This window comes from Salmo salar, chromosome 21 (genome assembly GCF_965601325.2).
Source record: "Salmo salar chromosome 21, fSalSal1, whole genome shotgun sequence".
Taxonomy (NCBI): domain Eukaryota; kingdom Metazoa; phylum Chordata; class Actinopteri; order Salmoniformes; family Salmonidae; genus Salmo; species Salmo salar.
In genome coordinates, this window is record NC_138311.1 from 59,930,388 (window position 1) to 59,946,417 (window position 16,030).

At 46.5% G+C, this 16,030-nt stretch overlaps 1 protein-coding gene across 7 annotated transcripts in view; it reads left to right on the forward strand.

Annotated features, from left to right (window-relative positions):
- Positions 1-16,030, forward strand: part of dip2a (DIP2 acetate--CoA ligase A) — a 292,605-nt gene that overhangs the window by 254,662 nt on the left and 21,913 nt on the right. For 5 of the 7 annotated variants that reach the window (XM_082967283.1, XM_082967279.1, XM_082967280.1 and 2 more), the window contains 6 exons: positions 566-677; positions 4,522-4,631; positions 4,797-4,927; positions 6,407-6,575; positions 8,293-8,463; positions 14,712-14,773. In XM_082967283.1, the coding sequence (XP_082823409.1) occupies positions 566-677; positions 4,522-4,631; positions 4,797-4,927; positions 6,407-6,575; positions 8,293-8,463; positions 14,712-14,773 (755 nt within the window). Of the gene's footprint in view, positions 1-565; positions 678-4,521; positions 4,632-4,796; positions 4,928-5,060; positions 6,576-8,292; positions 8,464-14,711; positions 14,774-16,030 lie in introns of those variants that run through there. The other 2 variants (XM_082967284.1, XM_082967285.1) reach the window with 2 other exon arrangements.

The following is a 16,030-nucleotide window of genomic DNA, read 5'->3' on the forward strand; positions in this document are numbered from 1 at the left end:
TATCTCACTGGTCACTCCCAAAGCCAATTCCTCCTTCGGCCGCCTTTCCTTCCAGTTCTCTGCTGCCAATGACTGGAATGAATTGCAAAAATCACTGAAGCTGGAGACTCTTACCTCCCTCACTAGCTTTAAGCACCAGCTGTCAGAGCAGCTCACAGATAACTGCAGCTGTACATAGCTCATCTGTAAACAGCCCATCCAACTACCTCATCCCAATACTGTATTTATGTATTTATTTGCTCCTTTGCACCCCAGTATCTCTACTTGCACATTCATCTTCTGCACATCTATCACTCCAGTGTTTAATTGCTATATTGTAATTACTTCTATGGCCTATTTATTGCCTTACCTCCCTTATCCTACCTCATTTGCACACACTGTATATAGACTTATCTATTGTATTATTGACTGTGTTTGTTTATTCCATGTGTAACTCTGTTGTTTGTGTCGCACTGCTTTGCTTTATTCTTGGCCAGGTCGCAGTTGTAAATGAGAACTTGTTCTCAACTAGCCTACCTGGTTAAATAAAGGTGAAATAAACCAAATAACACTGTGTGTGTGACAGGTCAGTAAGTCGGTGTGTATCCTGACCACCCAAGCAATAATGAAGCTGTTGAAGTCCAAAGAGGCTGCGGCTGCTGTGGACGTCAAATCATGGCCGATGGTACTGGACACAGGTAACAAACCCTCCCTCATTTTACTAAAATAAAATAAAATTGTATTAGTCACATGCGCCGAATGCAACAGGTGTAGACATTACAGTAAAATGATAATTTACGAGCCCCTAACCAACGATGCAGTTTAAAAAAATACAGATACGAAATAAAAGTAACAAGTAATTAAAGAGCAGCACTAAAATAACAATGTGGAGACTATATACAGGGTATTACGGTACAGAGTCAATGTGGAGGCTATATACAGGGTATTACGGTACAGAGTCAATGTGGAGGCTATATACAGGGGGTACCGGTACAGAGTCAATGTGGAGGCTATATGCAGGGGGTACCGGTACAGAGTCAATGTGGAGGCTATATGCAGGGGGTACCGGTACAGAGTCAATGTGGAGGCTATATACAGGGGGTACCGGTACAGAGTCAATGTGGAGGCTATATACGGGGGGTACCGGTACAGAGTCAATGTGGAGGCTATATACAGGGGGTACCGGTACAGAGTCAATGTGGAGGCTATATACAGGGGGTACCGGTACAGATACAGAGTCAATGTGGAGGCTATATACAGGGGGTACCGGTACAGAGTCAATGTGGAGGCTATATACAGGGGGTACCGGTACAGAGTCAATGTGGAGGCTATATACAGGGGTACCGGTACAGAGTCAATGTGGAGGCTATATACAGGGGGTACCGGTACAGAGTCAATGTGGAGGCTATATACAGGGGGTACCGGTACAGAGTCAATGTGGAGGCTATATACAGGGGGGTACCGGTACAGAGTCAATGTGGAGGCTATATACAGGGGGTACCGGTACAGAGTCAATGTGGAGGCTATATACAGGGGGGTACCGGTACAGAGTCAATGTGGAGACTATATACAGGGGGTACCGGTACAGAGTCAATGTGGAGGCTATATACAGGGGGTACCGGTACAGAGTCAATGTGGAGGCTATATACAGGGGGGTACCGGTACAGAGTCAATGTGGAGGCTATATACAGGGGGTACCGGTACAGAGTCAATGTGGAGGCTATATACAGGGGGGTACCGGTACAGAGTCAATGTGGAGACTATATACAGGGGGTACCGGTACAGAGTCAATGTGGAGGCTATATACAGGAGGTACCGGTACAGAGTCAATGTGGAGGCTATATACAGGGGGTACCGGTACAGAGTCAATGTGGAGGCTATATACAGGGTGTTACGGTACAGAGACAATGTGGAGGCTATATACAGGGGGTACCGGTACAGAGTCAATGTGCGGGGGCACCGGTTAGTTGAGGTAATATGTACATGTAGGTAGAGTTATTAAAGTGAATATGCATAGATGATAACAGAGAGTAGCAGCAGCGTAGAAGATGGGAGGGGGGGGGGCAATGCTAGTAGTCTCGGTAGACATTTGATTAGATGTTCAGGAGTCTTATGGCTTGGGGGTAGAAGCTGTTTAGAATCCTCTTGGACCTAGACTTGGCGCTCCGGTACCGCTTGCCGTGCGGTAGTAGAGAGAACAGTCTATAACTTGGGTGACTGGAGTCTTTGACAATTGTTAGGGCCTTCCTCTAACACCGCCTGGTATAGAGTTCCTGGATGGAAGGAAGCTTGGCCCCAGTGATGTACTGGGCCATTCGCACTACCCTCTGTAGTGCCTTACGGTCGGAGGCTGAGCAGTTGCCATACCAGGCAGTGATGCAACCAGTCAGGATGCTCTCGATGGTGCAGCTGTAGAACCTTTTGAGGATCTGAGGACCCATGCCAAAACCTTTCAGTCTCCTGAGGGGGAATGGGTTTTGTCGTGCTCTCTTCACGACTGTCTTGGTGTGCTTGGACCATGTTAGTTTGTTGGAGATGTGGACACCAAGGAACTTGAAGCTCTCAACCTGCTCCACTGCAGCCCCGTCGATTAGAATGGGGGCGTGCTCGGTCCTCTTTTTCCTGTAGTCCACAATCATCTCCTTCGTCTTGATCACGTTGAGGGAGAGGTTGTTGTCCTGGCACCACACGGCCAGGTCTCTGACCTCCTCCCTATAGGCTGTCTCGTCGTTGTCTGTGACCAGGCCTACCACTGTTGTCATCGGCAAACTTAATGATGGTGTTGCAAAAGAGATTGCATCATCTGTTGTGGCGGTATGCAAATTGGATTGGGTCTAGGGTTTCTGGGATAATGTAGCACTTCATGGCTACAGTTGTGAGTGCTACGGGTCGGTAGTCATTTAGGCAGGTTACCTTTGTGTTCTTGGACACAGGCACTATGGTGGTCTGCTTGAAACATGTTGGTATTACAGACTCAGAAAGGGAGAGGTTGAAAATGTCAGTGAAGACACTTGCAAGTTGGTCAGCGCATGCTCGCAGTGCACGTCCTGGTAATCTGTCTGGCCCTGCGGCCTTGTGAATGTTGACCTGTTTAAAGGTCTTACTCACATCGGCTGCAGAGAGCGTCATCACAGTCTTCCTTAACAGCTGGTGCTCTCATGCATGTTTCAGTGTTATTTGCCTCGAAGCAAGCGTAGAAGTAGTTTAGCTCGTCTGGTAGGCTCATGTCACTGGGCAGCTCTTGGCTGTGCTTCCCTTTGTATTCTGTAATGGTTTGCAAGCCCTGCCACATCCGACGAGAGTCAGAGCCGCTGTAGTATGATTCGATCTTAGTCCTGTATTGATGCTTTTCTTGTTTGATGGTTCGTCGGCGGGCATAGCAGGATTTCTTTTCAGCTTCCGGGTTAGAGTCCCGCTCCTTGAGAGCGGCAAGTCTAGCCTTTAGCTCAGTGCGGATGTTGCCTGTAATCCATGGCTTCTGGTTGGGGTATGTACGTACGGTCACTGGTGCTTCCTGCTTACATTTTTGCTTGATAGCAGGAATCAGGAGGATAGAGTTATGGTCAGATTTGCCAAATGGAGGGCGAGGGAGAGCTTTGTATGCGTCTCTGTGTGTGGAGTATAGGCGGTCCAGAGTTTTTTTCCCTCTGGTTGCACATGTAAGTTTCCCTGCATTAAAATGCATGGCTACTAGGAGCACCGCATCTGGGTGAGCATTATCTTGTTTGCTTAAGGCGTAATACAGCTCATTGTATGCTGTCTTAGTGCCAGCCTCTGACTGTGGTGGTATGTAAACCTGCAACGAAACATACAGATGAAAACTCTCTAGGTAGATAGTGTGGTCTACAGCTTATCATGAGATACTCTACCTCAGGCGAGCAATAGCTCGAGACTTCCTTAGATATCGTACACCAGCTGTTATTTACAAAAATACATAGCCCGCCGCCCCTTGTCTTACCAGACACCGCTGTTCTATCCTGCCAGTACATCTTATAACCAGCCAGCTGTATGTTGGTATTGCCGTCGTTCAGCCACGACTCCATGAAGGATAAGATATTACAGTTTTGAATGTCCCGTTGGTAATTCTCCAAAGATTGCACGTTTTCTAGTAGAAAGGAAGGAAGTGGGAGTTTATTCAATCGCCTAAGAATTCTCAAAAGGCAGCCCGCACTGTGGCCCCTTTTTCTCTGCCGCCTCTTCACGCAAATCACGAGGATCTGGGCCTGTTCCCGGGAAAGCAGTGTATCATTCGCGTCGGGCTCGTCAGACTTGTTAAAGGATAAGAAGGATTCTGCCAGTCCGTGGTGAGTAATCACAGTCCTGATGTCTAGAAGTTATTTTCGGTCATAAGAGACCGTAGCGGCAACATTATGTACAAAATAAGTTACAAGATAACGCAAATAAACAAACAAAAAATAATAATCGGTTGGGGGCACGTAAAAAATATCAGACTTGTTCTTTTCCGGCGCCATGGTTACATGCTGCTCTGGACTGTGTGTGAAATCCATCCCTCCAAACCTATTGTTATTCTCCCAAACCCAGACGACCTCCCCAGGACGAAGAGGCTTCAGATCTACAAACCTCCCACCCCAGAGATGCTGGCATACCTGGACTTCAGTGTGTCCACCATGGGCATCCTGGCTGGAGTCAAGGTCTGACCTACAACCTACAGTAGTTGTTCTGCAGCATGATTAGAGGGACCTGGGAACACAGACTGTGTACTTACTACCCATACTGTACACTGTTATCTCGAACGGTAATACCAGAGAGACTGTAGTGGTGCCACCAGACAGTCATTCTGTTATCTCTTCCTCCAGATGTCCCACGCTGCCACCAGTGCCTTGTGTCGCTCCATCAAGCTGCAGTGTGAGCTGTACCCGTCCCGGCAGATAGCCATCTGTCTGGACCCCTACTGCGGCCTGGGCTTCGCTCTCTGGTGCCTCAGCAGGTAAAGGACATTTACAGTGTAATATTTTGGGACTGTAAACTAGCACAGTTAGTGTTCATGTGGTGTAGCAGGGAGATCCTGGTTCCTCCTCTGGAGCTGGACAGTAACCTGGTCTCTCTCTGTCTCTCTGTAGTGTATACTCTGGCCACCAGTCGATCCTGGTTCCTCCTCTGGAGCTGGACAGTAACCTGGTCTCTCTCTGTCTCTCTGTAGTGTATACTCTGGCCACCAGTCGATCCTGGTTCCTCCTCTGGAGCTGGACAGTAACCTGGTCTCTCTGTCTCTCTGTAGTGTATACTCTGGCCACCAGTCGATCCTGGTTCCTCCTCTGGAGCTGGACAGTAACCTGGTCTCTCTCTGTCTCTCTGTAGTGTATACTCTGGCCACCAGTCGATCCTGGTTCCTCCTCTGGAGCTGGACAGTAACCTGGTCTCTCTCTGTCTCTCTGTAGTGTATACTCTGGCCACCAGTCGATCCTGGTTCCTCCTCTGGAGCTGGACAGTAACCTGGTCTCTCTGTCTCTCTGTAGTGTATACTCTGGCCACCAGTCGATCCTGGTTCCTCCTCTGGAGCTGGACAGTAACCTGGTCTCTCTGTCTCTCTGTAGTGTATACTCTGGCCACCAGTCGATCCTGGTTCCTCCTCTGGAGCTGAACAGTAACCTGGTCTCTCTGTCTCTCTGTAGTGTATACTCTGGCCACCAGTCGATCCTGGTTCCTCCTCTGGAGCTGGACAGTAACCTGGTCTCTCTGTCTCTCTGTAGTGTATACTCTGGCCACCAGTCGATCCTGGTTCCTCCTCTGGAGCTGGACAGTAACCTGGTCTCTCTCTGTCTCTCTGTAGTGTATACTCTGGCCACCAGTCGATCCTGGTTCCTCCTCTAGAGTTGGATAGTAACCTGGTCTCTCTGTCTCTCTGTAGTGTATACTCTGGCCACCAGTCGATCCTGGTTCCTCCTCTAGAGTTGAACAGTAACCTGGTCTCTCTCTCTCTCTGTCTCTCTGTAGTGTATACTCTGGCCACCAGTCGATCCTGGTTCCTCCTCTGGAGCTGGACAGTAACCTGGTCTCTCTCTGTCTCTCTGTAGTGTATACTCTGGCCACCAGTCGATCCTGGTTCCTCCTCTGGAGCTGGACAGTAACCTGGTCTCTCTGTCTCTCTGTAGTGTATACTCTGGCCACCAGTCGATCCTGGTTCCTCCTCTGGAGCTGGACAGTAACCTGGTCTCTCTGTCTCTCTGTAGTGTATACTCTGGCCACCAGTCGATCCTGGTTCCTCCTCTGGAGCTGGACAGTAACCTGGTCTCTCTCTGTCTCTCTGTAGTGTATACTCTGGCCACCAGTCGATCCTGGTTCCTCCTCTGGAGCTGGACAGTAACCTGGTCTCTCTGTCTCTCTGTAGTGTATACTCTGGCCACCAGTCGATCCTGGTTCCTCCTCTGGAGCTGGACAGTAACCTGGTCTCTCTGTCTCTCTGTAGTGTATACTCTGGCCACCAGTCGATCCTGGTTCCTCCTCTGGAGTTGGACAGTAATGTTTCTCTGTGGTTGTCAGCTGTCAGCCAGTATAAAGTCAGAATCACATTCTGCTCCTACTCTGTCATGGAGATGTGCACCAAGGGCCTGGGGACGCAGACTGAGACCCTCCGGGTTAGTATGGATCACACACTACACACTACACACTCCGGGTTAGTATGGACACTACACACTACACCCTCCGGGTTAGTATGGACACTACACACTACACACTACACACACTACACACTCCAGGTTAGTATGGACACTACACACTACACACTACACACTCCGGGTTAGTATGGACACTACACACTACACCCTCCGGGTTAGTATGGACACTACACACTACACCCTCCGGGTTAGTATGGACACTACACACTACACACTACACACACTACACACTCCAGGTTAGTATGGATCACACACTACACACTACACCACACCCTCCGGGTTAGTATGGACTCACACACTACACACTCCACACTACACACTCCGGGTTAGTATGGATCACACACTCCACACTACACACACTACACACTACACCCTCCGGGTTAGTATGGTCTCACACACTACACACTGCACACTACACACTCCGGGTTAGTATGGATCACACACTACACACTACACACACTACACACTACACCCTCCGGGTTAGTATGGACTCACACACTACACACTACACACTCTGGGTTAGTATAGATCACACACTACACACTACACACTCCGGGTTAGTATGGACTCACACACACCACACACACACTCCGGGTTAGTATGGATCACACACTACACACTCCGGGTTAGTATGGACTCACACACCACACACTACACACTACACACTCCGGGTTAGTATGGACTCACACACCACACACTACACACTACACACTCCGGGTTAGTATGGACTCACAAACCACACACTACACACTACACACTCCGGGTTAGTATGGACTCACACACCACACACTACACACTACACACTCCGGGTTAGTATGGACTCACACACCACACACTACACACTACACACTCCGGGTTAGTATGGACTCACACACCACACACTACACACTACACACTCCGGGTTAGTATGGACTCACACACCACACACTACACACTACACACTCCGGGTTAGTATGGACTCACACACCACACACTACACACTACACACTCCGGGTTAGTATGGACTCACACACCACACACACACACACACCACCACACACTACACACACCACCACACACACCAAACACACACCGCACACACTCACATGGACGCACACACTCACATGGACGCACACACACCACACACACACTCCGGGTTAGTATGGACTCACACACCACACACTACACACTACACACTCCGGGTTAGTATGGACTCACACTACACACACTACACACTACACCCTCCAGGTTAGTATGGACTCACACACTACGCACTACACCCTCCAGGTTAGTACGGACTCCACTACACCCTCCAGGTTAGTATGGACTCCACTACACACTACACCCTCCAGGTTAGGGTTAGGGTTAGTATGGACTCCACTACACCCTCCAGGTTAGGGTTAGGGTTAGTATGGTCTCCACTACACCCTCCAGGTTAGGGTTAGGGTTAGTATGGTCTCCACTACACCCTCCAGGTTAGGGTTAGGGTTAGTATGGACTCCACTACACCCTCCAGGTTAGGGTTAGGGTTAGTATGGACTCCACTGTCTGAAATGCTTATTACTTCCTTTTCTTTTCTTTTCTCTTCCCTGTCTGTCTGTCTGTCTGTCTGTCTGTCTGTCTGTCTGTCTGTCTGTCTGTCTGTCTGTCTGTCTGTCTGTCTCTGTCTGTGTGTGTGTGTGTGTGTGTGTGTGTGTAGCTGCGTAACGTTAACCTGTCGTGCGTTAGGACCTGTATGGTCGTAGCAGAAGAGCGTCCTCGCATCGCTCTGACCCAGTCCTTCTCCAAGATCTTTAAAGACCTGGGTTTGTCTCCTCGAGCCGTCAGCACTACCTTCGGCTGCAGAGTCAACATGGCCGTGTGTCTGCAGGTCAGTGCAAAATAAACATGATCTGGCTTATAGAATAGATTTGTTCTGTTTCAACTCCCATTTAGTCTTTAATGGATACAATAGAAACAGAGGAGGATATTTTGTCTGTGGGTGAGATGTACAGTATGTTGGGAAAGTATTCAGACCCCTTCACCTTTTGCACCTTTTGTTACATTACAGCCTTATTCTAAAATTGACTTTTTTCCTCATCAACCTACACACAATACCCCATAATGACATCACAATACCCCATAATGACATCACAATACCCCATAATGACATCACAATACCCCATAATGACATCACAATACCCCATAATGACATCACAATACCCCATAATGACATCACAGTACCCCATAATGACATCACAATACCCCATAATGACATCACAATACCCCATAATGACATCACGATACCCCATAATGACATCACAGTACCCCATAATGACATCACAGTACCCCATAATGACATCACAGTACCCCATAATGACATCACAATACCCCATAATGACATCACAATACCCCATAATGACATCACAATACCCCATAATGAGAAAGCGAAAAAGGTTTTTAGAAATTCTTATTTCTTGTGGAGCCATTATCTAGCTAGCTATGTCCGTTATCTAGCTAGCTATGTCTGTTATCTAGCTAGCTCTGTCCTTGTGGAGCCGTTATCCAGCTAGCTCTGTCCTTGTGGAGCCATTATCTAGCTAGCTATGTCCTTGTGGAGCCGTTATCCAGCTAGCTCTGTCCTTGTGGAGCCGTTATCTAGCTAGCTATGTCCTTGTGGAGCCGTTATCTAGCTAGCTCTGTCCTTGTGGAGCCGTTATCTAGCTAGCTATGTCTATGTGGAGCCGTTATCCAGCTAGCTCTGTCCTTGTGGAGCCGTTATCTAGCTAGCTCTGTCCTTGTGGAGCCGTTATCTAGCTAGCTCTGTCTATGTGGAGCCGTTATCCAGCTAGCTCTGTCCTTGTGGAGCCGTTATCCAGCTAGCTATGTCCTTGTGGAGCCGTTATATACCTAGCTATGTCCTTGTGGAGCCGTTATCCAGCTAGCTATGTCCTTGTGGAGCCATTATCCAGATAGCTATGTCTATGTAGAGCCGTTATCCAGCTAGCTATGTCCTTGTGGAGCCGTTATCCAGCTAGCTCTGTCCTTGTGGAGCCGTTATCCAGCTAGCTATGTCCGTTATCCAGCTAGCTATGTCCTTGTGGAGCCGTTATCTAGCTAGCTATGTCCTTGTGGAGCCGTTATCTAGCTAGCTATGTCCTTGTGGAGCCGTTATCCAGCTAGCTCTGTCTATGTGGAGCCGTTATCCAGCTAGCTATGTCCATGTGGAGCCGTTATCCAGCTAGCTATGTCCTTGTGGAGCCGTTATCTAGCTAGCTATGTCCGTTATCCAGCTAGCTATGTCCTTGTGGAGCCGTTATCCAGCTAGCTATGTCCTTGTGGAGCCGTTATCCAGCTAGCTATGTCCTTGTGGAGCCGTTATCCAGCTAGCTATGTCCTTGTGGAGCCGTTATATACCTAGCTATGTCCTTGTGGAGCCGTTATCTAGCTAGCTATGTCCTTGTGGAGCCGTTATCCAGCTAGCTCTGTCCTTGTGGAGCCGTTATCCAGCTAGCTCTGTCCTTGTGGAGCCGTTATCCAGCTAGCTCTGTCCCTGTGGAGCCGTTATCCAGCTAGCTATGTCCTTGTGGAGCCGTTATCTAGCTAGCTCTGTCCTTGTGGAGCCGTTATCCAGCTAGCTCTGTCCTTGTGGAGCCGTTATCCAGCTAGCTATGTCCTTGTGGAGCCGTTATCTTGCTAGCTATGTCCTTGTGGAGCCGTTATCCAGCTAGCTCTGTCCTTGTGGAGCCGTTATCTAGCTAGCTCTGTCCTTGTGGAGCCGTTATCCAGCTAGCTCTGTCCTTGTGGAGCCGTTATCCAGCTAGCTATGTCCTTGTGGAGCCGTTATGTAGCTAGCTCTGTCCTTGTGGAGCCGTTATCCAGCTAGCTCTGTCCTTGTGGAGCCGTTATCCAGCTAGCTCTGTCTATGTGGAGCCGTTATCCAGCTAGCTCTGTCCTTGTGGAGCCGTTATGTAGCTAGCTCTGTCCTTGTGGAGCCGTTATCCAGCTAGCTATGTCCTTGTGGAGCCGTTATCCAGCTAGCTATGTCCTTGTGGAGCCGTTATATACCTAGCTCTGTCCTTGTGGAGCCGTTATCCAGCTAGCTCTGTTAGCTGAAAGGTAGGGCCTACTGTTTTTTTCTCCCTTTGAAGCCAGGGGGATTGTTTTTGTTAGCACACCACAATTCCTTCCCGGGTCCGGACTCTATTTGGAGCCATGCCTCGCAGTTGTGTGATTCGCTAAAATTAAATGATGTTAAATGACTCCTATAGAATTGTATGATTGATATTCCAGGCGTATTTATGTGTGCAATAGCCTGGAAGCGAGGTTAATCAATCAATCAAATGTATTTATAAAGCCCTTCTTACATCAGCTGATGTCACAAAGTGCTGTACAGAAACCCAGCCTAAAACCCCAAACAGCAAGCAATGCAGGTGTAGAAGCACGGTGGCTAGGAAAAACTCCCCTAGAAAGGCCAGAACCTAGGAAGAAACCTAGAGAGGAACCAGGCTATGAGGGGTGGCCAGTCCTCTTCTGGCTGTGCCGGGTAGAGATTATAACAGAACATGGCCAAGATGTTCAAATGTTCATAGATGACCAGCAGGGTCAAATAATAATAATCACAGTGGTTGTCGAGGGTGCAACAGGTCAGCACCTCAGGAGTAAATGTCAGTTGGATTTTCATAGCATCTCTACCGCTCCTGCTGTCTCTAGAGAGTTGAAAACAGCAGGTTTGGGACAGGTAGCACGTCCGTTGAATAGGTCAGGGTTCCAGCAGGTCTGGGACAACAGGTCTGGGACAGGTAGCACGTCCGGTGGACAGGTCAGGGTTCCATAGCCGCATGCAGAACAGTTGAAACTGGAGCAGCAGCACGGCCAGGTGGACTGGGGACAGCAAGGAGTCATCAGGCCAGGTAGTCCTGAGGCATGGTCCTAGGGCTCAGGTCCTCCGAGAGAAAGAAAGAAAGAGAGAAAGAGAGAATTAGAGAGAGCATATTTAAATTCACACAGGACACCGGATAAGACAGGAGAAATACTCCAGATATAACAGACTGACCCTAGCCCCCGACACATGAACTATTGCAGCATAAATACTGGAGGCTGAGACAGGAGGGATCAGGAGACACTGTGGCCTCGTCTGACGATACCCCCAAACAGGGCCAAACAGGCAGGATATAACCCCACCCACTTTGCCAAAGCACAGCCCCCACACCACTAGAGGGATATCTTCAACCACCAACTTACCATCCTGAGACGAGGCCGAGTATAGCCCACAAAGATCTCCGCCACGGCACAACCGAAGGGAGGGTGCCAGCCCTGTTAGGCACCATGTGGCTCCAGGGAGGGGGAGGGGCTGCTGTGTGTTATTTTGTATGAGCTCTAAAGGTGCTATACTGCCATGAAAACCACTATTCGTTGCTGTTTTGCTTAACCTAATGCAGCCGGGACTGTTATTTAAAGGGTTTGTTTCCTGTTGGAGAGTACACTGGTCTCAGGGGCTAGACTGCAGGTTGGAAATAAAGAACCGGTTGTAAATAAGATGAATTATAAGATGGCTGTGCAGATGGCTGTGCAGATGGCTGTGCAGATGGCTGTATAGATGGCCGTTTACTTGGCTGTATAGATGGCTGTATAGATGGCCGTTTACTTGGCTGTATAGATGGCTGTTTACTTGGCTGTGTAGATGGCTGTATAGATGGCTGTTTACTTGGCTGTGTAGATGGCTGTTTACTTGGCTGTATAGATGGCTGTTTACTTGGCTGTATAGATGGCTGTTTACTTGGCTGTATAGATGGTTGTTTACTTGGCTGTGTAGATGGCTGTATAGATGGCTGTGTAGATGGCTGTATAGATGGTTGTTTACTTGGCTGTACAGATGGCTGTATAGATGGTTGTATAGATGGCTGTATAGATGGCTGTATAGATGGTTGTTTACTTGGCTGTATAGATGGCTGTATAGATGGCTGTATAGATGGCTGTGCAGATGGCTGTATAGATGGCTGTTTACTTGGCTGTATAGATGGCTGTATAGATGGCTGTATAGATGGCTGTGCAGATGGCTGTATAGATGGCTGTTTACTTGGCTGTATAGATGGCTGTATAGATGGCTGTATAGATGGCTGTATAGATGGCTGTGCAGATGGCTGTATAGATGGCTGTGCAGATGGCTGTATAGATGGCTGTATAGATGGTTGTTTACTTGGCTGTATAGATGGCTGTATAGATGGTTGTTTACTTGGCTGTATAGATGGCTGTGCAGATGGCTGTATAGATGGCTGTGTAGATGGTTGTTTACTTGGCTGTATAGATGGCTGTATAGATGGCTGTATAGATGGCTGTGCAGATGGCTGTATAGATGGCTGTATAGATGGCTGTATAGATGGCTGTATAGATGGCTGTATAGATGGTTGTATAGATGGCTGTATAGATGGCTGTATAGATGGCTGTATAGATGGCTGTATAGATGGCTGTATAGATGGCTGTATAGATGGCTGTATAGATGGCTGTGCAGATGGCTGTATAGATGGCTGTATAGATGGCTGTATAGATGGCTGTATAGATGGCTGTATAGATGGCTGTATAGATGGCTGTGTTGGTTCCAATTTTCTGGGCTCTGTTATTTACTTAACAAATAAGGAATACTCAAAATGTGCACTTATAAATCATAACACTTTTTTAATCAAAATACAGCTGTAGACAGAAGTCAAAGATCAAACATACAACTGATGTCTCTCCTGAGTTCTGCAAAATAGGAAAAGTCCAAGTTGCTTTTAATATGCTTTCAGTCAACCCCTAGTGATGTAACTGCCTACGTCAACACCTTCTACTCATGAGACCAATCCCATGCGCATATAGAGTTACACAAACTTGCAGGAGAAAGAAAACACTGGAACTATTGTTAAGGGCTCAGCAGTAATTTTCCACTCCCCGTGTGGCTTTATAGTGGTATGTCTGACTCTCTTATCTCTTTCACTCCCCTGCAGGGTTCTGTGTTTATTCATCTCTTTTAGCCTTGAGGCGCTTTCGCACAGACACCCTGTTCTGATGCAATAACTCACACATCTCTCAGACCGTTCCTTTGTAAGAGGCAGAGACTAGAAAATAACTGTGGACCAGTATTAAACCTTATAATGCATATATATATTAACCCTAATCTGTAGTCCAGGACCCTATACATGTAGTGGGGGAGGGGTCTTATAGCCCTTCCCCTTCTATTAATACAACATAAGCATAATCAATTATTACAATACATCAAACGTTTGGCGCAGCCCCAAGTTGACCCCATCAGCTGTTTAGATGGCTGTATAGATGGCTGTATAGATGGCTGTATAGATGGTTGTTTACTTGGCTGTATAGATGGCTGTATAGATGGTTGTTTACTTGGCTGTGTAGATGGCTGTGTAGATGGCTGTGTAGATGGCTGTATAGATGGCTGTATAGATGGTTGTTTACTTGGCTGTGTAGATGGCTGTGTAGATGGCTGTATAGATGGCTGTATAGATGGTTGTTTACTTGGCTGTGCAGATGGCTGTTTACTTGGCTGTATAGATGGTTGTTTACTTGGCTGTGTAGATGGCTGTGTAGATGGCTGTATAGATGGCTGTATAGATGGTTGTTTACTTGGCTGTATAGATGGTTGTTTACTTGGCTGTGTAGATGGCTGTGTAGATGGCTGTGTAGATGGCTGTATAGATGGCTGTATAGATGGTTGTTTACTTGGCTGTATAGATGGTTGTTTACTTGGCTGTATATATGGCTGTATAGATGGCTGTATAGATGGCTGTATAGATGGCTGTATAGATGGTTGTTTACTTGGCTGTATAGATGGTTGTTTACTTGGCTGTATAGATGGCTGTATAGATGGCTGTATAGATGGCGGTAGTGATGTCTGTCTCCCTGCTTTGTCAATAACTCTCCCATCGCAGCGATATCATCAGCTTCCACTTTCCCTCCATTCAGTACTGGGTCTGAAGCATCAGGTCTGTCATGATCAGAACCAGCTCTCTGTGTCTCCCTGTGTTGTTAACATCTCTCTGTCTGTCTGTCTGTCTGTCTGTCTGTCTGTCTGTCTGTCTGTCTGTCTGTCTGTCTGTCTGTCTGTCTGTCTGTCTGTCTGTCTGTCTGTCTGTCTGTCTGTAGGGCACGTCAGGACCAGACCCTACCACAGTCTACCTGGACATGAGAGCTCTGAGACATGAAAGGTATGATTCCACTGACCTCACCTTTATGTCCAGGACTATATTATATAGGTCTTTATGTCCTGGACTATATTATATAGGTCTTTATGTCCACCAGGACTATATTATATAGGTCTTTATGTCCAGGACTATATTATATAGGTCTTTATGTCCTGGACTATATTATATAGGTCTTTATGTCCACCAGGACTATATTATATAGGTCTTTATATCCTGGACTATATTATATAGGTCTTTATATCCTGGACTATATTATATAGGTCTTTATGTCCAGGACTATATTATATAGGTCTTTATGTCCTGGACTATATTATATAGGTCTTTATATCCTGAACTATATTATATAGGTCTTTATATCCTGGACTATATTATATAGGTCTTTATGTCCAGGACTATATTATATAGGTCTTTATGTCCACCAGGACTATATTATATAGGTCTTTATATCCTGGACTATATTATATAGGTCTTTATGTCCAGGACTATATTATATAGGTCTTTATATCCTGGACTATATTATATAGGTCTTTATGTCCAGGACTATATTATATAGGTCTTTATGTCCACCAGGACTATATTATATAGGTCTTTATGTCCACCAGGACTATATTATATAGGTCTTTATGTCCTGGACTATATTATATAGGTCTTTATGTCCTGGACTATATTATATAGGTCTTTATGTCCTGGACTATATTATATAGGTCTTTATGTCCTGGACTATATTATATAGGTCTTTATGTCCAGGACTATATTATATAGGTCTTTATGTCCTGGACTATATTATATAGGTCTTTATGTCCAGGACTATATTATATAGGTCTTTATGTCCTGGACTATATTATATAGGTCTTTATGTCCTGGACTATATTATATAGGTCTTTATATCCTGGACTATATTATATAGGTCTTTATGTCCTGGACTATATTATATAGGTCTTTATATCCTGGACTATATTATATAGGTCTTTATGTCCAGGACTATATTATATAGGTCTTTATGTCCTGGACTATATTATATAGGTCTTTATGTCCTGGACTATATTATATAGGTCTTTATGTCCACCAGGACTATATTATATAGGTCTTTATGTCCTGGACTATATTATATAGGTCTTTATGTCCTGGACTATATTATATAGGTCTTGATGTCCAGGACTATATTATATAGGTCTTTATGTCCTGGACTATATTATATAGGTCTTTATGTCCAGGACTATATTATATAGGTCTTTATGTCCACCAGGACTATATTATATA